The sequence below is a fragment of the Eupeodes corollae genome, chromosome 2 (genome assembly GCF_945859685.1).
Source record: "Eupeodes corollae chromosome 2, idEupCoro1.1, whole genome shotgun sequence".
NCBI classification, from domain to species: domain Eukaryota; kingdom Metazoa; phylum Arthropoda; class Insecta; order Diptera; family Syrphidae; genus Eupeodes; species Eupeodes corollae.
Window position 1 is genome coordinate 48,299,570 of NC_079148.1, and position 25,301 is coordinate 48,324,870.

The following is a 25,301-nucleotide window of genomic DNA, read 5'->3' on the forward strand; positions in this document are numbered from 1 at the left end:
ACTACCAAATTGTTTTTACAAAATTGTCTTATTAGCCGCGTTTTATTATCACCATGATCTGATCCGGATCTTGGATTTACATGCATTACAACAAAAACACAAGATCCTGCTTTGTGTTTGGATCTCAATTTGAGATCCAAAATTTAATTCTTTTTTTTACAACAAGGAGCGCTCTATCATTGTGATTTCACATGTAAATGTTGGTATCATTGCAAACAAATTAAATAAAACCTGTATTGCCATATAAACATTTTAATTTGACTGAAATAAAATATTTTTTTAAATAAAAAGCGAGAAGCTTTATATTAATTTATTTGGTATATAATCCATGAAATAATTAGATATTTTAACAAAACTAATTAATTGGTGAAATTCAAATAATTAAGTCCAAAAAAATGTATATTTGACATAATTTATGGTAATATTTTGCCCAAAAAAAAGGAACAAAAAAAATCATTGAGCAAAATGTTCTATGGGCAACCCTGCTTTAAATGTCAAAAAACATAAATAAAATCGAGAAAGCTGCAGCAGAAAAAAATGTTGAAAATACTTTTACATGGGAATTTTTTGAAATCATTCTTTAAATTGAAAATGGTTGTAAGAAACACTTAGGTGACATAAATTAGAACTCAAAACCGTCTAAACCATCTCAATGAAGAGAGTAGTTTTGAAATGACAGTGGTTTGTATGTAACACTTCCAAGAATTTCGAGAGAAAATCATACAAAATTCTTAAAAGTGTTACATACAACCCACCGTCATTTTATATTTTTTTTGCTTCGAAATGTCACTTTTGAAAGAACGAATTTGACACTGCTACCAAACTTTAAATAATAAAAAATATGATGATCCAATGCTGTTTTATTATCATGATCTGATCCGGATCAGATCACGGTGATAATAAAACGCGGCTATTATAGAGAACAAAATGCAAATTTTCAATTTGTTTCTTATATTTTAAATGTGTATTTGTTTAAAATTGACTTTTTGAAATGTTTAAAATCACGTTTGTTCGTCCATTCGTTGTTCGCTCTTATGTGCAAGGCTTTAAATTTATTAATATATAATACTGAAAATTAAAAGTATGCTTCATAAATCAAATATGAAACTATATTGCTATCGTTTTGTTAAGAATTTGTGTGGAAATATGTCTTCAAACGTATATAAACTCACATTTTGTGATTCATTCGTCGTTCGTTGGTCGCGTTCATGTGAATACTGCTTAAGTCAAATCAACGGTTCTTAATTCGCAAAGGTTAATACAAATTTTTCACAGTCACACGTTTATTCATTCGACTCGCCAATGATAATAGGGGTATATTTCTCAATCACCGAAGGGTGGATTCGTCAAATGTAAAATATTTGTATTGTACATAACATCAAGTAAAGTTTTTTTTAATTATTTCAAATATTTTACTAGTTATTTTTCCGTTAGAAATAAAGATTTTGTAATGAGGTTTAACCTTTTCTCTTAAAAATTTAGTGTTTTTCTTTAGTTAGACACTGGAAAAAAAAGCACATCTCTAGTATATTTTGTGGCCAAAAACATGTTGAATTCAATTTGAAGAAACTTACCTTGACGAAGAATCTTTTAAACTCTGTATTTTTAATTTTTTGTTTATAATTAAAACCACAGTATTTTAAATGCTTGATTAAACGGTTTTATATTTCTACACCATAATGAATTTCCCTAAGATTAACATTTGTTGTTTTTTTTTCTTTTTTTTTTCATGGCAGTAAATACATTGTTATTAACTAATTTATTCATAATTGTTTTGTATATAATATATGAAATGATTAATATATATTTGACATGATTTAACTTACAATTTAATTGCAATATCATTTATCTGCTTTTTGTTTTTGTTTGTATTACTTTAATGTTCACTCTTAAGACATATACAACTACATATACATTTTATATAATAATATATATAAATATATATTTTTGTATGTATAAAAAAGGAAAACTATTAAATTTGTTTCTTTTGTATATATAATGTATATGTAAACAATTTCTTTGTGATAAAAATTCTGACTTTTAATCTCAATTTAAAAAATTATTTTTTATAAACATACAATCTAATAATTATTATATATTATTATTAATCTAAGAGTAAGTTTAACTAACAACTAGTCATTGTTTAAAAAATTGTAAAACAGTATTCTATTTCCGCGAATACATACTATGATTGATTGAGAGAAAGTGTTGAGAGAGAGATAGAGAGAAAAAATTTATTTGTTTCTTTTTTTTTTTTTAATATTAATAATATTTCTTACAATTTATGATTTTGTCTAAGATTTTTTTTGTTTAATTGAATCTACTGAGAATTTTATGAATACACATTTATCATTTATAAAATATCGAATATTGGCGGTAAGGTAAATGTTATTCTAAAGTTACCAAATAATTTACATAGTCCAACAAAAATAAAAATTAAAAGTTCAAGAGAAACGTTTTGGGTTTTTTTTTTTAGTAGTTTAGACAATAATTTTTTGTTTTATTTATAATTATCTTACGTAAATTTTAATGCACATGATGATGATTAATAGTAATTTAGATAAATTTAAATAAATACAAAAAAATTTGCCTAGTTTCGTTTGTTTTTTGGGTTTTATTTTTTGTTTTTCCTAAAATAATTAATTTAAATCACATGAAATGTTTTGGAATTTATATTTCTCTGGCATGAAGACATAGAATGTCTATGTCTACATAATAACAGGGATTTTCCTAAATTGCTAATTTTTGTCTCGATCAAAGAGTAATAATTAACAGGTTTAAAAAAATAATAATAATAATATACACAAAATCATTTGGTGCTTTAGATTTTCATTTTCTTTAAATGCACTTGGTGGCTTTGTCTGACAAAGCTCGAAAGCACAAGTGTTAGTTTACTTTTAATCATTTTATATGAATGCAATTTAATTATTTTTTTCTTTTTTGTTTAACAATTAATTAAGAGTAGATTCAAATTTTGTTTGTTTTTTTTTTTTGCATTTTTTGTTTTAATAAATATTAAAATATATATCTTTATCATAATAAATAAGACGTCTTGTAAAAATTAAAAAAAAAAAAATTAAATGCGAAAACTACATAAATACAAAAACAATAATATTATAAAATTGTATTATTTATCAACGAATATTATTATCATATGAGACTTCCTTTTTTCTTTTTTAAATACTGCAATGGATTTCACTTTATACATTTACAACTATTTATTGGTGTAACGCGCACGTTTACGCTCACGCAATTTATTACTTTTAGACCGGCTCAAAAGTATAACATTCGGCTAATGATTTTTTTTGTTTTGTTTTGGACGAGAAATACATAAAGTGTTACCAACAAACAAAAAAAAGGAGTGTGTTTACCTAAATTCTAATGTTGCTTGAGCGACAATACAACTTTTGGTTAATTCTTACACGTTGATTGATTGTTATTGTTGTTGTTATTGTATTTAGTTTTAACTAGGATAATTTTCTGATTCAGACTTGGTACAGAGGTAGAGATTACATTGCTACTGTCACCGGTGTTGTTTAAAATGATATTCGTTGGTGTTTTGGTTGTTAGGTGATTATTTGATGATAATAATGATGATGATGTGGTAGTGGTACCAGTTTTTGAGGGAATAGACATGATATTGGGTGATGTGGATGATACAGTTGTTATGACCGCTCCTTCAGAAGGTTGACTATATATTGCACGCATTTTTTGAGCTCCTCCATTGGCAACGATCTGAGCAATTTTAACGCCTCCATTGCGATTCTGAAAAAATAAGTAATAATTAATTAGAATGACCAGCTTCATTTGGTATCGTAATTTTGTACTAATGTGAGTAAGAGTTGTCTTGACAGAGTTTTAAAGATTATTCTAAAATATAGTATAAGCTAAAATAGTTGGCTATTGGAAGCAGCTACGAGGGCCGTTCAATATATTCTCGGTATCGGGGTGAAGCTGTGGTTATATGTATATATAAATTGACTTATTAATCAAGTAATACTATTATTTTAGTGCATTCATGTAAAATTTCATATAAATGTGATTATTATTTACCGTTAAATCTCTATTTAAACAGAATCATAATGGCAACTGAGACGATGATGGTGAAAATTGACCATCGCGCTGTAATTAAATTTCTCACTAAGCAAGGAAAAGGTCAAAAAACTATTTATGAAGAAATGGTGGCAGTTTACCAGGGTTCCGCACCTTCATTATCAACTGTGCAAAAAGTGGTCAAGTGAGTTCAAGAGAGGCAGAGAGAGCATTGAAGACGACCCCCGTCCCCCGCTCCGGCGCCCCGGCTTGTGCTTGTACGGGAGAAAGCATCAAAGAAGTCGAAAAATTTGTTCTCGAGGATGCCCGAATAAAGGTGAAAATGATGCAGAGATCACCAAGCTTTCGACTGGTACCATTCACACCATCCTTCATGACCATCTTAACCTTTCAAAGAAGAAGTGAGAACGCGGACGGTGTTATGCATCGGATTGTTACTGGGGACGAAACATGGGTTCACCACTATGACTCTGAAAGCAAACAAGAGTCCATGCAGTGGCATAAAAAAGGAACAGACCTTCCGAAGAAGTTCAAAGTCACTCCGTCTGCCGGGAAGATCATGGCCACAATTTTTTGGGACTCAAAGGGAATCTTACTCATTGAGTAGAAAAAAAAGGTGAAACCATCAACGCCAAATCCTACGCTTCCACTTTGCATAATTTGCGGGAGGAAATTAAAAAGAAAAGACGGGGTAAACTCGCAGCGGGTGTGTTGCTTCTTCATGACAACGCTCCTGTTCACACGGCGCGAGTTTCCAAGGCTGCTGTGCGAGATTGTGGTTTTGAAGAAATTCAACATCCACCCTATAGTGATTACTTCCTGTTTCCGGATTTGAAAAAATGTCTTCGTGGAAAAAGATTTTCGGATGATGAAGAACTCAAGTTTGCAATAAATGGGTATTTTGCAGGGAAAGAGGAAACTTATTTTTTTGAGGGTTTAAAAAAGCTTATCTCAAGATGTAACAAATGCATTGATGTTAGGGGAGATTATATTGAAAAATAAAAACAATTTAAGTTGATTTCGCATTTTCCTTCATATCGATACCGAGAATATATTGAACGCCCCTCGTACTTCTTTGTATAAGAACTTAAGAACGGGAAGACATTTATGACGATAGAAAGTTCAATAAATAGATAACTTATATAAATAGATTGATTGAGGGTTTTGTAGCCATTACAGTGTCTCCTCGACAAGAATGATACTGAAGCAGCTAGCAAGAAGCATAAGGGTCTAGAAAATACGAGTTACATATACAATTTAAGATGATGTAAACGTTTAATGATATTAAAAATGAAAATGAACAAGTCGTTAATACCAAAGGGTTCTTCTGAGGCAATAAACAAGTTCCGACACAATGTATGAATATTTCAGTCCCAATATACATACATATATATGATTCTCACTCAGCAGGCGGAACTGATCAACCCTGACCCGATGCTTATTTCTGACATGGGAAATCTCATCAAAGGACGTCTAAACATCAAGCTCCGACTGCAAGTAGAGTTCTGAACGACTTTTGCCACGTCTTAAAGTTAAAAAATATAATAGGCTGCATTGTCGGTAAAAATGTATATGTATAGTGTGGTCGGACAGAACAAGATTTAATCGGTTTGAGTCTAAGGGTAAAAATTGAGGGATATCGGGAATAAAGTTCCTCTCGGAATTTTTTTTTATCGAGGAAATGTTGTAATATCCATAAATTTATGATCTTCTTTGTTAGTTTAAAGCTAACCAATTGAAATTCTAACGCAGGTTCCTTATAAACTGTATTCTTGATATAAAAAATTCCAATTATTTACGTTTCTTATTTTCGGAGATGGGAAAAGTTACGTGATAAAAATCGAAATATCCAACGATAAAGAAATAGTTAACTACTGTGAAGGAAACGTCATAGTCTGGAGCTCCGGTAAAATGAAATAGATGGAAAAATCAAGAAAGAAGACTTTTCTTAAGGACTAAACTTCCGGTCAAAATGCAAATATCAGCCATTATGAAACTCGGTTAAGCTTTGGCAGCGTGAGGTTGGAGGTGGTTAATGCTTATCAAGACTTTTTGAAGCCTTACAAAATTCTTTCGGAATCAAAACCTAGGTCACGATTGAGAAAAGCGAATCGAGCTTTCGACTAAAAGTGACCGTTTCAGAAATACAATATGCGATAAAATTGAGATGAGTGGTCTTCGATGTTCAAACAAATTTGGATTGAACATAAAAATGCGATTCTATAATTGCTACCAGTCGAATGTTCGATTCGCTCATCATAATGAGGATTTCTAATAAGGGTCATCAAAATGGCGCAACAGTCCGTTGTGAACCAGGGCCTAGTGACTTACAACTCTCAACCATTCCTGTGTGCGAGTACTGTTGTCAGGAATGGAAGGGACCTACAATTTTAGGCCGAATCCGAACGGCTAGTTTGAGAAAGCACTTTTTCATGACAAGAATTACTCTAGAAGGATTTGTCAATTCCTCGCAAGAGGCAGTACCCGCGAAAATTAATTTTTTAAACTAAGGTGGCACAGGCAGGGATTGAACCCAAGACCCCTTACATGACAGTCCAACGCACTAACCATCATGCCACGGGTACTACATTTAGGGTCATGGATTATTTAAAAATCGCTTAAGAATTATTAAACATACAATTTGCGGTAGCAATAACCCACTCGTCGGCGAGCTAGTTTGCGCTTATGCAAGCATGCCAAGCTGGCCTGGACACCCTCTCCTTTCTGCTGCCAGGATCAGGCGCGGGAGCTTGTAGCCCGAGGTTGTAATGGTAGTAGGGAAAGAAGATGTTAACACCCAAGTGGGTTCGTTACAGGTGGCTTAGAAATTACCTCAACAGAAATAGCATGCTGCGAATCTTCCAAAGATGGTCATTTGAATCTTGTATAATATTGTTTTAAAACGTCCAAATTTTCAATTTTTGAAGAATGATGTACCAAAACGCAAATGTGGCTTACGAAAATCTCTGCAAGAACAAAACAAAACAAGATTCCCTTTCCCTCATGGTAAGGCTGAACGCAGTAAGAGATAACAGCTCTTTTTGGAAATTAGTGCGAGAACTAAATGGGATATCTTTCGTTAGGAAAACCGACATTTGTACGGGACTTTTAGCAGATCATTTTTAACGATAACTAGAAAGGCCAGAAAGACCTTTCCAAATACAGTTTGCTCATCCTTGGATCAAGCATTCACAATTCAAGAAGTTGGGACTTTCCTTCACAGATGCAAAAACAACAAAGCTCCAGGAGAGGATCGCGTTCCCTATGAATTTTATAAATATGATTCAGAAAACTTCTTAATTGAATTAACAGATGCATACAACTACAACTTCACGAGCGATGCTTTTCCGGAAAGCTTCCGAAAGAATATCATTTCCCGAATCTTCAAAAAAGGCGAGGTAAACGAACTCTGTTATGAAAATCTTTACAGGTGTAATTCTAGACAAACTTACGCTAGGGGTCCAAGATAACAATCTGCTAAGCGAATACCAGGCTGGATTCAGAAAAGAACACTCAACGGTGGACAATATATTTTCTTTGACATGTATCGCCAGATCATTCCTAAAGAAAGGAAAGAAGTTATGCACTTTCTACATTGACTTCAAGTCAGCTTTCGATTCAATTGATCGGAATCCATTGTTTTACGACCTAAACTGCTTAAGCATATCCACAAAAAAGGTTGAATACACTGAATCAGGTATAGAGGATTTGAAAACTGTATGACCACTATTGCTTGGAAAAATTGAAGCATCCTTTTTTGCAAAATTTGGAGAGTCGGCTCATCAAAGTGAGCCCCGAATCCAAGAAATCGAAAATGTAACGCATTTCCTAGGAAGATGCCCTATCCCTCATACAATCTGGCGAGATTTCTGGGGAAAAAAACTTCCCCAACAATGATGATATCATTTTAATTCTCAATGGTGAAAACTGGACAGCATTGTCCAATTTAGTCCGCACGGCGCTGAACTATCAAGCAAGATTTTTAGTAAATAATGATCGAATACCTCTTTCAGTTTTCTTTTTGACATTAAAAAAACTATACATTTTTGTGTATAATATTAACCTTTTTTTTATTGGCTGCCGGCAAGACCCAATGCTATATTTTGCGAATTAAAACAAATATGTAAATCAATTTTCTCCTACTACATACAATTTTTAGGAATCGTAGTTTTATTTATGTAGCTTTAGTAAAACCGAAACCGAAAAATGGATCGAGAAATAGAATAATTGGAGGCAGTCGTTTCAGACTATCCAAAAAGTGATTTCTTATACAACAAAAGTAGATGTCTCTCCATTTAGGATAAAGATCAATACAGTAGGATAGAGGGAAAGATTCAGATTCGGACTTTTCAAATTTATAATAATTATTCGAGTGCCACAGAATCTAATAAAACCGTTTTTGATGACAAGGACGACAAGAAAACCGTGACTTTTTGCACATCGACTATCAAATTGACCTTATTTTGTAAAAATATGTTTCTTTAAATTAGACAATGTTGGCTTGCTTGAACTTATTTTGAGTTTCCGCATTGAGGTTGGCTTGAATGGCATGAATGTACGAAGCAGAGACACTACACCTTGAGCGACCTGACAAAAGGACAGACTAGAGAAAACGCATGACATTAGGAGACAGATAGCTTTTTCTAGGTGGTCTCCGATCTTTCTATTAACTGATGACTGATTTCGGCAATCGATAGGAAAGGAACCGATGTGAAGCAAACTAAGTGTTGTAATCTTTTGGAACAAGAAAACGTTTGTGGATTCTTCTTTTCTTTTTAATGTTACCCCCGAAAATTCTTCTTATCAGTTATAACAAATAAATATCATTACTTACATTTTGGATTTGTTTTCGATTCTGTAATATTTTCGCTGCTACATCATTTCCTGTAAGTAGGAGATTTTGATGCTGGCCATGTATCTGAACTCCGCTGGCAAGATACATTGTTTGCACTGGGATTGTCATGATCTTCTTTTCACCATCATCTTGCTGCAAAATAATAATAAAACAAAAAAAATGTTTAGATTATTAAAAAAATCTGAGCAGTGTTAGAGTTAAAAAAAATAATATTTATTTTTACTTACCAAAGGACTAACAGATTTTCGATCTTGTAAATTTTCATCAAAACCAGAATCCGAAGAATTGTCATTAAATTTAGTTGCCACTGACTGCTGCACGGAGGAGGAACATGGCACATTATCCAAACCCATTTTCTTTAGTTTATCATGTGACACAGCAGAAACGGGTTTTATCAGGAACGGTTTGTCAACAGTCTTAACCATGTGTTTAACATCACTTAACTCTGATGGCTTTAGTCGAAGTGTATTGAATTTTTCCAAGGAATGTTTGACAATTTTGCCAGTGTCGGATTTTACTTTATGCATAAACGAATTCGATTTACTGCCGTTTAACTTATGAATAGCTTGTTGATGATGATCAAATGGGGCAGCCATCTTGCTACCGGATGTTGTTATTTGCAGATGACTACTATGGAGACCAAGATCGATAGGATTCAGTTTGGCGACTTTAACTGCTGATGAGGTAGGAAGTGAATTGGGAAGAACTTTGAAATCTAGTACAAAATCAGTCTTGGGAGAATTGTTGTTGTTGTTTTTGTTGTTATTACTATTATTGATATTGCTATTTAATTGCTTCATGTCGCCGAGGGGGAAGCTCTCTGATTGACGCTTATAAAACAAGTGGTGTTTCTTTAGCACCGGAGTGGGATTGCGATTCGCTGGCGGATTAAAAGGCAACTGATATGGAGTTGGCTGAATGCTGAATTTTTGAGGGGCGCTTAATTGCGAAGCTATTGGTAATGGCTTTGCTAAAGTTGGAGTTGGCGTTGGAATTTCGACTATTTTCTTACGCTGGTGTTCGGCACATGGATTGTAATTTTGGATGTCTAAGATAATAGCACCAAGTTCTTTGTTCTCAAATACAATTCCGCAGCAAGATTTTCGTTTGACCCATAAGTTTTCGTCAAAAAATTGTACTTGGTCGGGGTTCCTGTTGCGAAACTTCTTCGGTGGTAGACATTTTCGTTTACTGCTGCCACGACGATTGATTGCTTGTCGAATTTTAAGACTCGCCGATTCGATTGCTCTTGTTGGTGAATATTGCACATCATCGCAATCGCTGTCAAGAGATTCCGGTGTCAAAGGCAGCGATTGGCTTTCCCATGGCTTACTTGCTACAGCAGCTATGTGTTGTGATTTAATTTTATCTTTCACAACTTTTTTTTTGTTTTTCTTGAAGATTTTCGAGAATTTTTCGGGAATAAGGGATTTTTGATTATTGGCAGCACGATCATTCGATCCGTTGCTTGAAGCTTGTGTGCAGTCATCTTTGAGTTTCTTAAATTTAGTCATAGATTTCATTCCTGGTCCAGCTCGAGCATCAACAACCTGTTATTGAAGATTTACATTAGTTAAATTAACCAAATGCAGACTTTTTTTTTTAAATAAAAAACTTACATGTCCCCAATGCCGATTACTGCCTGCTGGTAATCGTTTGAACCTCTTCACTAGCAAAACACAAGCATTGCAAATTTCCCCATGGCGTGCTTCCCTCAAATCAAAACATTTCACTGAGTCTTCTTCATATTTTTTGGAGTCAGTAAATCTGGAACTATTAGAATATAAAGAGAAAGACAGGTCTTAAATTATGTAACTTTTGCAGAATATAGTTTAAGGAATATTACCTGCTTGATTTGGCTCTGCAAATACAACAGCCTTCGGCTGAACGATATACTCGAGGCTTATGAAATGAAAACATTTCGGGTATTTTTATTTTAATTGATAACTTTTATTTATATTTATTTCTTTAAATATATTTGTGCTTCTTAATGGATATTCTCCGCTTTACTGGCGATTATGATAGACTTGAACTATCTGTTTTGTAACATTTCAACAATGTTTTTGAAACTGAAAAGAAAGAAATACCTATTTAATTAACTTACACTTTAAATTATTTTTGGCGATTTGATAATAACACTCAATGTACAAATATAAAACTTTTAAGATGAAGTCAGTTCATACAAAAAGGCAAGCATAATTGATTGAAGTCAACGTCAAGAGGTTACTAAAAAACAACTCATTTGTTTGAAAGATTTTCCAAGACATTGGTTGCGCTCTAAAAAAGGATTCAACTGCAATGATTGGTGTCGAATAAGCGTTTAGGGAATTTTACAAGAAATATAGAGTAATTATGATGAAAAGATTTATGTATGTGTTAGTGGGGGGGGGGGGGGGTAAATCAAGCACTGCTGTCCACATAAGGAACTGGGCTACGATATGCCCTCTAAATCCGATACCTTTGAGGAACTTAAGCATTTGGTATTGCGAATTTCTTCTCAAATGTGAATCGCCCAAAAAATTTACCTTGTCATTTCTATGATGTGAACTTCGAATTTTTAAGACTATATTGTGAATTTCTTCATTTAAAACATAGGATTTTTAGGAGTCTATTAAACTTGGAATATTTCTACTTAAAAGTGTAAAGGATAAAATAATTTTATGATTGTAATTCCCAAGTGATAGTTTAGCCTGTCTTAGTTCGGAAACTTCATTTTTCAGCTTTGGATCTTCTATGATTTGATCATGTTTTTTCAGAGCTCCTTCTGACATTTGATTGCTCGGAATAAAGTGAGACATTTTTGTACTTGCCTAACTTATTCAGTCTACTCATTTCTATACCAGTTTTAACATGATGGTAATATTTTAGTTAGGGGTTTACTTTCACCTGGAAAATGGTGGACTGTCGGCCCTCAATTTTCTCAGTGCATACCATAGTGCAAAACTTTGTGGTATTCGATTTCAAACTCAATTTTTTTGTTCAAAGTTATAATTTTGTTGGTCATGCCTTCACTTGGAATGTCTACAAAATTTTATTTCTGTGGAATTGCAATTCCAAATGAGGATATTTCAAGACTTAATTTTTGGTGAAGTCTCAAAAACTTTTGGACAAGTGTGTACAGCAATTAGCAACGCACTCCATAAGGTTTGTGCTTGGGATCTATTCTTAATAAAATTTAAAATTATCCTTGTCGGCACTATAATTTAAACTTGTTTTCCATGTTCCAGCTAATGTGCTGATCCATTAGTCCCTCAATAAATATTTTCCAATACTCGAAATCCGGCAATCTCTTTTGCAAAGAAACTCTCATAACTTTGTTTGCTTTGCTCAAAAACTATCCATTGTATTGATCGTTCCTCAAGATTAGATTATCCACATTTTTTACATTTCGACTTCTTGAGTTTGTATGGGGCCGAATTCTAACCTACGTGTAATTCGCATCATTAAAAAATGTTCATCCGTTTGTTTTCGTCTTATTTTGAACTGATCTTTCTTTGTTATGTTTAAAAAAAAATTTTACACTGTGAATAAATGAATGCAATTTACTAATTGTCCAATTTCTATCAAAGTTTTCCCATACATCCTTAAAGTGCATAATAACCGAATTGTTAACGTCTGTTGAAGTTTGACTGTTTTTTCTACTTATTTGAATTATATTTAATACTAGCTGACCCGACACACGTTGTTTTGTCATATAAATAATTTCTAGAGAATATTTTGCTAGAAATACAAGTGTAAACATTTTTTTGTGAACCCCACAATACAAACAAACTGAATGGTTTGTCCACTTGAGAGCACGCCACGTATAGTTGTCCATGTGAAAAACATGAAGTGCTCAAATCTAAGCCGCAGACAGGCGTCGTTTTGCCTTGAGACTTATTGATACTCGTAGTCATTGCTAATGCCAATATAAGTTGAAGGCTTTTGAATTGAAATGAAACATTTGTAAGTATAATAGAGATTCCCGGTAATAATATATTTTCACCTCGGAATTTTAAAATAAATAAATTAAGTGGCGCAACAGTCCTTTGAGCTCTAGGGCCTAGTGACTTACAACTCTCAACCATTCCTGTGTGCGAGTAATGTTGTCAGGAGAAAGCACTTTTCATGAAAAGAGTTACTCTTGGAGAAATTGTCAATTCCTCGCAAGAGGCAGTACCCGTGAATAGACTTTAGATGGCATAGGCATGGATCGAACCCAAGACCTCTGGCATGACAGTCCAACGCACTAACTATCTTGCCAAGAGTACTACCACCTCGGAATTTGACATTTAGAATTATGGTTTCGATAACATTTTTCATTAATTTTTTAAATACTAATCGCGTTATGTTGCACAACCGTGGTGGGTTCAAATTACGGAGCAAAATTACCGGAGATCCAACCTTCAGTTGTAAATTATGCGGTGGCATGCCTGGTAAATCCAATTTATAGCTTTGGTAGCATCACAAACTGTATCAATAGATTTGTATGACCCAAGTCTCTTGGTAAGAAAAGTGGCATCTTGAGATTTAATTCGTTGACATCCACATTTATCGCTGCTTAAATTGCTCTTATATCGGGTACATCGGGAAATATTTGGTCAATGATAGCATCTTGGGAATCAATAATCGTGCAGAAATCGACCGGTAATTTTATGCATATAGTTTCATCAGTAGTTACTTGTCCGTCACCTATATTTAACAGTTGTTTTGAGAATTTTTCAGCGGATAGATCTTGAAGACTTTGAACAAGCATATTTACTTAGAGTTGTACTTTTTCAACATTACGCCGCAGTGGCGATAATTTTAAGCACGCGATGATCTCATTAGCGTACGTTGAACGCGGAATAACGAGAAGTCTTTGTCTGGAATCACCTGAAAGGAGTAACAGAGTGCCGGCTAACAGTCTGTCGCTGTTTTTCATATCTTTCAATGGCCTGTTCAACGCCTCAAGCGAATGTTTGATTGTTTTATTGTATATTGCACAACACGTCAGAATTATTTTGAATATTTAGTGTCAGTTTAAATACTGAATCAGCTGTTCTGCCTCTATCCAATAAAGTTGTCGCAATCCCAAAAGATTCAACAGCCAATGCGATGCCATTACTTGATCGTATTTTAGCAAGATTTAGCGAAATAAGAAATGTTTTGCCAATTTTACCTGGTGCATCGAAACTGCGACATGATATGGTCCTAAATGGTTCTTTGTTCTTCATTCATTAGTGGGACATTGCGAGCGACAATCGCTGCCATTTCTACAGTATTGTATTGTAGTTCACGATTTAATTCAGTGTCTATTAAATAAGATGCATTTCGATTTGGTGAATGCATACCGAAAGGACTGTGTGGTAAGTCGGCAATGATAACACAAAGATCCTCAATAGCAATCAATGCTTCATTATACATAGCGTCACTGAATACTATCGAAAGATAGTTGCACCGTCTACGATGTTTATGCAATTAAACCATAGCACTTAGGAATCTAAAAACCTATTCTCGGATCTACCGAATGTATATGCAAAATTTCATTGAAATTGGTTAAGCCGTTTCGGAGGAGTATGGCAACTAACTCTGTGACAAGAGAATTTTATATATTAGAGATATTAAACCTTTGGAACCTACCTACATATAATTTTTCTAAAAATCGTTAAGATAATGAAAGTGCTCGATTTTTATTATTTATATGAATCTATGAACAAAAATGTATAAAAAAAAACATGTAAGCTTCCTCTGATGGTAATAGAAAAACTAGCTCAATTTTGGGAACACCAGGTTCCTCTAAGTACTTTTACTTCTAATGTCATGTGTGATGCTCAATATCTTTAGACCTATAAGTGTCGATATGACTACTTCCACGTACCTACCCACAAAAGAAGGAAAACAATTTTTGTGTTTTTAAATTATTTAAGTTGCATTAAAACAACAAATCCGGTTTTTATTTAATCATTCATGGTTATGTATACGTAAATATGAAATAAACAAAATTAAGGTAACCTTAACATAAAACAAAAGAAAAGTTTTTTGGGGCCGAAAATCTTACAATAAAGAAAAAAAAAAAACAGGTTGACATCTTTACTATGGTACAAAGGAAATCAATAAATTTCGCTGCTAAAATCAAAATTAACCCAAACTATTCTTTTGCATTAATTTTTCTTTTCAATGAAGACACCCGTTTCTGGTCTTCAAGCCTCTTGTCTGGTCTGGCACAATTAAATTGAAAGCAGCAGCAACATCGATATACCTACAATATCGACTCGACATCTAAATCGACATGTAGCATCTTGTTCTTGTCGTAGGTAGGTGGCTAGGTATGTATGTATAATACAAATTTTTATTTACACGCGAATATTTTCGAGTCTGCCATTTTGTCACGATTCATATTTTGTAAACAAAAAAAAACCACAAAAAGAGAAAGAAAAGAAGAGACAAAAATTGCAATATAGGTACATACATACATACCTACCTTTCTACATTTTAACATTTGAAGTGATATAAATTTAATCCACAAAAATGTTGGTTTGTTTTGTGAGATAAGAACACTTCTTAATTTAAATTTTGTCATACCGCAGTTATGTGGTAAATTAAAAACAATTATTATTCAAATTTAAACAGGTTGGTATGCGTGTATCTTCAAATCACTCAACAAAACAGTACAGATAAATCAAAAATATTTAAATTAAAATAAACGCGCCATTACCTTTTATTTATTATCATTTCTCCAAGAAAAGAAAAAACGAGTGCACTAAAAATGCTAACCGTATAAATTTGAACTAACACACATAGATGTATGTATATAATATAATTTTATATACAATAATTGATGTTGAACTGGATTTATGATCCTATCAAAAAGTATAAAACAGTGCACAAGAAGGAACAAATCTTAAAACTCCTTTTTTTAAAGTTGTTTTTTATTATTTAGATCACATTCGATAGCACTTCTTAACAACAGCAAAGGGAAACTCTTTGGACTTTTATTTAATTTTCAATGAGAAAGAAAAATCGACTACGTTCTCTGCAATGGCGGGCGGCAACAACTAACTAAATGAAAAATACCGAACCATGGAATGGAACCAACAACAGCACAAAATGTAAACGAAAACCAGGAAAGAAGGAAAGGATACATTAAAACAGAAAAACCAAGAAAAAAGAAAACGCAAAACAAAAATGGACAACATTAAAGAAATTAACACCAAAAGAGAAGACCGTATACACAACAAAAAGAACACCGTACCAAAGCAAAGACCGACAAAATTAAAGTAAAACACACAAAACTGTCAAGGTAGAAGCAAAAACACAAAGCAAAACCAGCGATTAGCAGCTGGTTGGGATGGGATTGGAAATGGAATTGTGAGTGAGAAGAACACAAGAAACTGGAAATACATAATAAACATGCGCAAAAGAGATAAACCAAAAAGATTTTGTTTGACAACAAAACGAGTATTTTGTGATTCTTTTTCTTTTGTGGCGTGTACGTTTTTTATACAAGTTTATGCATTGTGTATTGTATACGTCTGTTTTATATATACAAAAACAAATCTATAGATATAAACTATTTGCGCGGCATAGATTAGTAGTAGAAGTAGGTAGGTATGTATTTTTAGGCGAATTGGAAAGTTGTTTTCTTCGCCTGAATGTCTACGTGATTAAGAGAACGAAGAAAAACAATAAAAGGGCGCATTTTTCTTCCCCCAACACCGCATCATCGAAAGGAAAATTATGTTATTAGCCCCATTACAAAAATTTGAAAAAAAAAATGGTCACTAAATTTCGAAATGTCATTTATTATACTTTCGATAAAAGATATGTACATATATACTTTACTCATGTGCTAAAATAATAATAAAGTTATAAGACGTACTAAATATGTAGATACATAGAGGTAAATAGTAAAACGTAAACAGGTCATTGATCTGACGTCACAATTCATAGCAACCGACCGACAAGCTACTATTTTGTTGTGATGTGATTGTCGTTTATGCCTTGTTGCCGCATTCGCATTCGCGTTCTGTTTTAATAATAAACCGGATCCGCCTCCCCCTTTATATTATTTTTTATTTGCAATGAAACGTTTTTGAAGGATATATGTATGGAATGGAATGGTAAGGTAAAATACCAACCTCGCAGATTTGAGTTTTGATATATAAGAGACAAAAAGTAGGCAGAGCCGTAGAGAGAATTTTTGTTTGAAAGGGATTTGCAATATTTCTTACTCAAATTCTGTACTAAGGTAAGGCGGTATTTTCTATTATTCTTTTCTTTTGAATGAAGAAAAGTTTGAGTCGTACATCATCACATTTTTAAATACGAGTTCTTGGCGTTTTTTTTTTTAGTTCTGAACACAGTTTGGACTTTGAAACTTGCAATTGTGACACGTCTTCGTTTAATTAATTAAAATGGTGGATAAAACTAGTTGCAATTTTCTATACAAGAAGAAACGGCACTGCTTCCCACAATTATTTCGAATTCTAGGGATTTGCTTTATGAACTGCGTTCTTAACATCCCCATACAAATTTGCGATGGGGTTAAGGTCGGGGGATTGAGCGGGCCATTCCATAACGGATAACTTCTTCTGCGCAAACCATGATTTTGCATTTTTTTGACGTATTCTTTGGGTCATACCTAGTCTTGTTGGTATACCCAAACCAATGGCATTTCCTCTTCAGCATAGGGTAACATAAAGTCATCGAGAATTTTCACATACTTGGTTGCATCCCTTATACCCCTTATGGGATAAATAGGCCCGACCCCGTAATATGAAAAGCAAGCCCATATCATAATTTTTCCTCCACTATGCTTTATTGTTTTTATTGTGTACCGTGGATCGTATGCTGCATTTTAGGGTCTTCTCACATATTCTCGACGACTCTTGGAACCAAAAAGGACGACTTTGCTTTCATCGCTCCACGAACATTCCTCCATTTCTCTACTGCCCAATCTCTATGCGCTTTAACAAACTCCATTCTCTTTGACACATGCCTTTTCGTCAAGAATGGTACCTTGCGTGGACTTCGGACTGGTAACTTCGCTTATAAAATACGTCTTCATACTGCGACAGCGCTATCAGACGCTTGAAGTCCATTTCTCATTTTCCTAGATCCTATGGAAGGGTTCTGTTTTTCTAACTGAACAATTTTTCTGTCGGTTCTTTCAGTAGTCATACTTTTTGGGCCTCGCGTTTTTTTTAAGGCGTTACTGACCATTTTTGCTGACCAGCCTAGGATGTCTTGAATATTTTGGTAGGTTTTTCCCTCCAAACGCAGTTTTCGAATTTCTTCGGTGCAGTATCTTGACCGTCCAATTGTTTATTTTTGAGCTTATATTTATTAATTTTTTATATGCTAGTATGTTACAAATACTCAAAACTTTATATAGTAGAATATTTACTTAGCGAAAATTAAAAAAAAAATAATGTTTGACACTTTTTAATTATAAAATCAAAAACACTGCTAATTTTATGAACACTCTATATCCAGAGAGTTTGAAATAATGAGTATTCACCGGGAAAAGTAGGGTATAACTTCAAGCTAAAAGTCTCTAATGTGAAAACGAAAGACCGTTAGATGCAAGTAACATGTTAATTTTTTTGTAAGAATTTCCGTTCTTTAAATAATTGATAATCTAGTAAAATGTGACCAGCACTGCTATTTTTATGAACACAACTGTAAATACTCAAACAATCAAACAAATTATTCAATTTAAACTTAGTTCTAAGCCGTAACTTAAAAAAGCTTGCTTTTAGACAAAAAAGTTACTGAAGCTATTTTATACTACATGTCATCATTTGTATAGCATTTAGGGCTCAAAAGTTGCAGCTTAAAAACTGTAATTTCTAACAAATATCTAGTTGATTTGTATGCTCACTTAATTATGATGATTCTGTAAAATTTTTCATAGATATGCGAATTATTTCGAAGAAGAATGTATATTTAACTAGACTGCAATATATTGAACTCACATGAATTAACTAGTTCTCTCTAATGAAGTACATATATTGCTCAAACCTAGAAAAAACACCCTTTAGTTAACTACATATGTATATTGAAAGGCAAACATAAACCTCAATTTTATTTAAAGACAATAGCTGAGTTTGACAGTTTTCACAATACTGCAGTATTTTCGTTTTTCCGTAACTAATTTTATGACAGTCAAAAATTGCTCTATTTTAACTGTTAACAATTGTTGGAATTTGTTAGTCATTTAAAATAAATTAGGTAGCGCAACAGTCCGTAGAGAATCAGGGCTTAGTGACTTACAGCTCTCAACTATTCTCGTGTGCGAATAATTGCAGGGTTGGAGGGGACCTACAGTTTATATGCCGAATCAGAACGGCTAATTGAGAAAGCGCTTTTTCATGAAAAGAATTACTCTTGGAAAATTTGTCAATTCCTCGCAAGAGGCAGAACATGTGAATAAAACTTTAAGGTGGCACAGGTAGGGATCGAAACCAAGACCTCTAGCATGACAGTCCAACGCACTAACCATCATTAATTTCATTTAGTAAAAAACTTAATATTTGAATTATTTATACACATAATTATATGCTTATTTTAAACTCTTGAGCTCTACACATTTTGTCCAACGCTTCTCCAATTTTGTATCCCTTCCAAAAAAAAAAAAATGATTTGTCGAGGTCCTCAAAATAGGTCTTTGTTTGCGAGATGACTTTATCATTGGAGTCAAATCTTTTTCCACCAAGCCATTTCTTCAGGTTTGGGAACAAGAAGTAGTCGCTCGGAGCCAAATCTGGAGAATAGGGTGAATGAGGGAGCAATTCATAGCCCAATTCATGGATTTTTGCCATAGCAACTGCACATGTGTGCACCCTTGCATTGGCACCCATCTTGCGGAAAGCTTTCTCATGCCCAAGGGATTAATTTAAACTGAAACCACTGAGCCATGCGAGATCTCTACGGCTTCCACAATCTCTCCCACTTTCAATCTTCGGTCGGCCAACGCCATATCGCTAATTTTTTCGATTGTTTCGGGTGTAGAGACCTTAACTGGGCGTCTAGGACGTTCGGCATCTTCAGTGCTTGTACGACCACAACGAAATTCAGTAAACCACTTTTTTATCATTGAAATCGATGGTGCAGAGTCCCTTTAGTATTTATCAAGCTTGGCCTTGGTCTCGGTAATGGTTTTTTTTGCAAGAAATAATGCTTAGTAAGCACACGAAATTCTATTTTTTCCATTTTCTCCTCAAAGTAGTAGTTGTAGAAATAGCTGTCAAACACAAACTAACTGACGCAGCAAAGTTGCCTGTTGACAGGAGCAGTGTTGCTGTTTTAGTAAAGAGGTCAGAAATTCAAAGACTTATTGACCCGACCTCGTACATAATTTTTTAAAAATTTTCTTTAAAATTCCCATTTTACACAACAACTATTAATGAACCCCTTACATTAAGAATTTAACACTTTAAAGTTATCTCCTAGAGCTGAGTTAAGCATTGTTATAAATCGCAACTATTTAACACTTCAACAATGATATTAGGAACGATCAAATGACGTCATATGGCTAAAAAATAAAGGGAGCTCTTTTTATTGTTGAAATGCAAACCTACTCATTCAACAGGGTTGTTGAAAAATGTATTATTTTGAAGGGGGACTTAAGCTCTCCAACTCTAGCCCCCACATGTCTACGACCTTGAGTAAGAAATGTATCCACAACTGTACTTGCGCAGAGAAAACAACAATAAATTGACAACAATTTATACACATGCATAACAAAAGCAAACGTAGATGAACAACAAAAAACCCAAGTAAAATAATAAAACAAAAATTATGTTGATACAACTACACAACCCATCAAGAGAGAACCACGGTTTTGTTTTGTCTTGCTTGATGATCTTTTGTATTTGTGTACACTTGCGCTCCTTATCTTTGCAATTGCGGTGCGATGTGTCCCAAATATGTCAGCCATAGCCATCATAGTGCGTTGCGTTTTGATTAACGAAAACGAAAAAAGAGAATATGTATTTTTTGATATAGCTGCAGCAAGTGCTGCGAGTCGTGATTCGTGAGTATACACATTTTTGGCGATTTCCACTTAAAGCCAAAATATAGAATCAATGACGATTATGAACATGAACTGAGACTGAAAACTGAAAAAATGAGAATGAATTGAACTGAACTGGCTATACCTATGGTTTGGTTAAGCGTACGCACGGAGATGGCCTTCTACGATGAAATAATAAATGTTTATTTTCTCGTTTCGTTGTTAATGCCTACAAAATGTATTGTGTGGCCATGGAGGAATAATAACGACAAACAGACAGACAGCGAACAAGAAAAGAAAGTAAAATGCTAACCAAGATACACAAAAATAGGTATTAAGTAATGCCACAAGTGGCACAGTTACCAAATACTGTTGCATACCAAACCAACCAAAGCCAGAGCCAGACTTACAACTTCGAATTGTTAATAAAGGAATACATAATTTTAATTTGATTTAGAAATTATTTCAAAGAGACATTCTGATCACTGTTATAAAAATGTCAACTTCCAAAAAACAAAAACCCATTAAAGAACAATAAATGAATGGCATGGGAGGGAAATGAAATGACACCGGAATTTTTGTTGGGAAAAAATCTGCACTTCTATTCAAGCACAGCACTGACGCCAAATTTCAGTTTGAAAATATAAATAGAAAACAAGCTTTAAATTACCTGACACTTTGAATTTTTAACTTAATTAGTCGTTAATTGTCTTATGAGAGTATTTTTAATAATAAATGGTCCAATTTAATTGATATATATAAGAATTTAAAATACGAAAAATTTAAACGCACCACAAGCAGCACTCACAAATTTCACTTTAACTGGAAAAGTGGAAATCCACAACGACCAGCAACGACAACGAAAAATAAAAATGGCCGTTTTCTTGGTACGTTCAACGTTGTCGTTTTGTTGGGCGAATAAGCAGGTAGACAATAGAGATGGCTATAGTCTGTAGTTATGAGAAAATGAATGAGATAGATTTATTTTTATCCAGCGGGAGCGGCGACACCGACACTGGTAAATCATCAATTTGCCGAGGTCACTATTGAAGAAAAGAAACAATCTCTTTTTGGATTTTGTAAATTATTTTTTGAATGTTTGACGAAACACTTTTTTTTGTTCTTTTTAAATAATATCTATTGTTCTTTTTTATCAATTAAAAGTTTGTTTTAATATTTTGTAATTATCGCTAATTTATGGAAAGTTTTCGCAAAATTTACACAAAATGGAATGCAAATGAGAAGAATGACACTGTACCAGTTAACAGCTGATGTACACAAAAAGTATGTACGAAAACGAGCACAAAGCGAAGCGAAACTAGATTTTGTTGTCTGGAAGAACTGGAATTTGGGACGAAGTCAATATTCGCTTGAACGCACTCATCGCGGCGAATTTGGTCAATTTTTTGATTACATGAAATGATTCAAAGTGAAATGTGTACGTTTATGAACTTGGGACATAGATGGCGCTTTGTCAACTGCTAAAAGGATGAAGAAAAACGAAATGAAATGGTATGTCTTATGTGAATTCTACACACGTTTAGGTATCGTTGAGTTAAATTTTAAGAGCGAGTTAATTTGCGTGTATACTAATAACCAAAATAAACACGTCACTTACTAATTAGCCTTCTATTACAATATCTACTACATTATCGGTCAAAAAGACAGCATTGAATTGACATTAGTAAAATTTGCAAACATAAACAAAAACAAATTTTTTAAAAATTAACTGCCCTATTATGGTTATCAAATATCAACACGATATTTGATAAAAGTTGATAATTATCAACAAAATTAATGAATCGGTATTATAGTGATCAATTATCAATATTTTTGATAAATAGTGAATTAAAAGATCTATTGTGAATAGATTTATTGATAAACTCGGTATTACGGCTATCAAACATATTGATACTCATCAAATATTCTATCAGCTACAAAATCTTCGTTGACAAATGTGTAAAATATTCGTAAATGGTAAAGAATTGTAATTTAAATGCGATTTATAAGTTTTTTTTTATAGTTTTTATTGAATATACAAATTGAAGAACGAAATGCATTCACCAGAATTGTTGTTTGAAGGCATAAACTGAGGAACGAAGGTTTGTCGTGCAAGCTAAAAAAACATTATTACGAGATGCTTCAAACCCACTGGACAAATTATAATTTCATGAATTAAAATAAGCAAATTAAACTTGGTAGGTATTACGGCTGTCAAATCTTCAGGATTTTCCTCCATTACTTCCACAAGCCTTTCTATTTGTTTTCTGTTGCTAACTATTCTACTCCTAAATAAACAAAATATTAAGAAAAAAGAGAAATTTATTTAATGAAAACAACTTACATCATTCCGCCGATATTATTTATAGACCAAAACACAAGAACTTACCACACAAATGACAAACGTCAAACACCAAACAAAACCTATTCGCAATCGTATATTGATTAGTATTCACAGTGGATAAAAAATCATCATTTGATACTCTTATGAGTATCAGTTATCAAATAATTGATAGTTGATAGCCATAATAGGGCTGTAAATTGTACAATATTTTAATTAAAATTATTTAGAGTTCAAAATAATAAATGGTTCGATATTTTTGAGAGAGAAAATAAGAACAAAACAATTTTTTGAGTAACAATTATTTATTAATGACTTTTTAGAAAAGGCATATCAATCAAATTCTGTTATATCTTCAACAAAATCCAGAGCGGAAATTTCATCGATTTCATAATCGATCTCAGAAGGTTCCTTAGGAGGTTTTCCACCACCTGTCTCCCTCTGAGATCGATTAAATTGACTTAAATTGGTCCGCGCCTCCTGTTTGTAGCGGCTCCATCGGTCTCTTACTTGTTTCGGCGTTAATTCAATCCACTTGCCTGAATAACTTGCCATCATTTAGCTTATGATCTGTAACATACGCAAGTGGTCTAGCTACTTCAACCAGTAGCTCATACATTGCCATCGTCTAATTTGACTTGTAGATCCTTCATTTCCATCGTTCAATTTGACCATCTGCTCCGTTTAAAATTTCGTTCAGCCATTTCTAAAATGGTGGATATTTATTTGAACATTATCACAATTATATATTAAAACAAGTATTATTCGACTTACTTGCATACTTAAGGTGGTGTTATAGTGTGGGGCGGACCTGGGCCTCAACCAACATGCGTCTCCAGCCAGCTCGGTCCCTAGCTAGCTGTCTCTAGTTTCGCACGCAAAATTGGTTGAGGTCCTCTCCCAACTGGATGTGGATTGGATTCGAAGACCTTCCGGGCTGGAGCGTTGATGTCTATCCGCTCTACATGACCTAGCCATCTTAGCCGTTGGACTTTAATTCTGTTAACAAGGTCAGTGTCGCTGTACAGCCCGTACAGTACGTCGTTATATCTTCTCCTCCATTCTCCATCTATGCGTACGGGACCAAAAATCACCCGAAGAATTTTTCTCTCGAAGCATCCTAAGACGCTCTCATCTTTCTTTGAGAGGGCCCAGGCCTCAGCGCCATAAAAGAGAACCGGGATGATGAGTGTATTATAGATGGTGATTTTAGATGCTCGAGAGGAGACTTTACATCTCAATTGCCTTCTAAGTCCAAAGAAGCAGCGATTTGCAAAAGTTATTCTTCGTTTGATTTGAGCGCTGCTGTCGTTGTCTGTATTAATAGCAGTGCCTACGTAGACAAAGTCCTTAACTACCTCAAAGTTATAGTAAGACGTCATCGTTCAGTGTCCTTTTTTGATGACAGCATATACTTGGTCTTGCCCTCATTGACTACTAAACCTATCTTCTTCACTTCCGTCGCAATGCTCAAAAACTCTTCACTGACATCACGCTTTGATCTTCCAATTATGTCAATATCATCTGCGTATCCGAGTTATTGGATGGGCTTTTGGAAGATTGTGCCTCTGGTGTTGACAGTTGAGTTTTGCACAATTCTTTCCAGAACGATGTTGAAGAAGTCGCATGACAGTGCATCACCTTGTCTAAAACGTTTTTTGACATCAAATGCATCGGTGAGATCTTTTCCGACCTTGATAGAGCAGCGTGCATTCTCCATCGTCATTCTGCACAAACGAATAAGTTTGACAGGGATGCCAAAACTAGACATTGCTCGGTAGAGCTTTTCCCTATGGATGCTGTTATACGCGGCTTAAAATCGATAAAGAGATGGTGGGTATCGATTTGAAGCTCCTGGGTTTTTTCCAAGATCTGCCGTAGTGTGAATATTTGGTCGATAGTGGACTTTCCTGGTCTGAAGCCACACTGATAAGGACCAATCAGATTGTTGACGAATGGCTTCAGACGTTCACATAATACGGCAGAGAGGATCTTATACGCAATGTTAAGGAGACTGATGCTTCTGTAGTTGGCGCAGTTTAGAGGGTCTCCTTTCTTATGTATCGGGCACACTA

At 34.0% G+C, this 25,301-nt stretch overlaps 1 protein-coding gene across 4 annotated transcripts; it reads right to left on the minus strand.

Moving 5' to 3' along the window:
* Positions 1–2,482: 2,482 nt before the first annotated feature.
* Positions 2,483–22,126, minus strand: LOC129946302 (rho GTPase-activating protein gacU). Of its 4 annotated transcripts, none has more exons than XM_056056437.1 (6): positions 21,694–22,126; positions 10,755–10,977; positions 10,528–10,681; positions 9,136–10,458; positions 8,888–9,040; positions 2,483–3,765 (listed from the first exon to the last, which is right to left on the minus strand). In XM_056056437.1, the coding sequence occupies exons 2-6, from the start codon at positions 10,826–10,828 to the stop codon at positions 3,412–3,414; spliced, it is 2,058 nt and encodes a 685-aa protein (XP_055912412.1). In that variant the 5' UTR covers positions 10,829–10,977; positions 21,694–22,126; the 3' UTR covers positions 2,483–3,411. The 4 variants fall into 4 exon arrangements, with proteins under 4 accessions (XP_055912412.1, XP_055912410.1, XP_055912409.1 ...); XM_056056435.1 differs by having other exon boundaries at positions 21,678–22,126; XM_056056434.1 differs by having other exon boundaries at positions 21,556–22,126.
* Between the last annotated feature and the right edge of the window lie 3,175 nt (positions 22,127–25,301).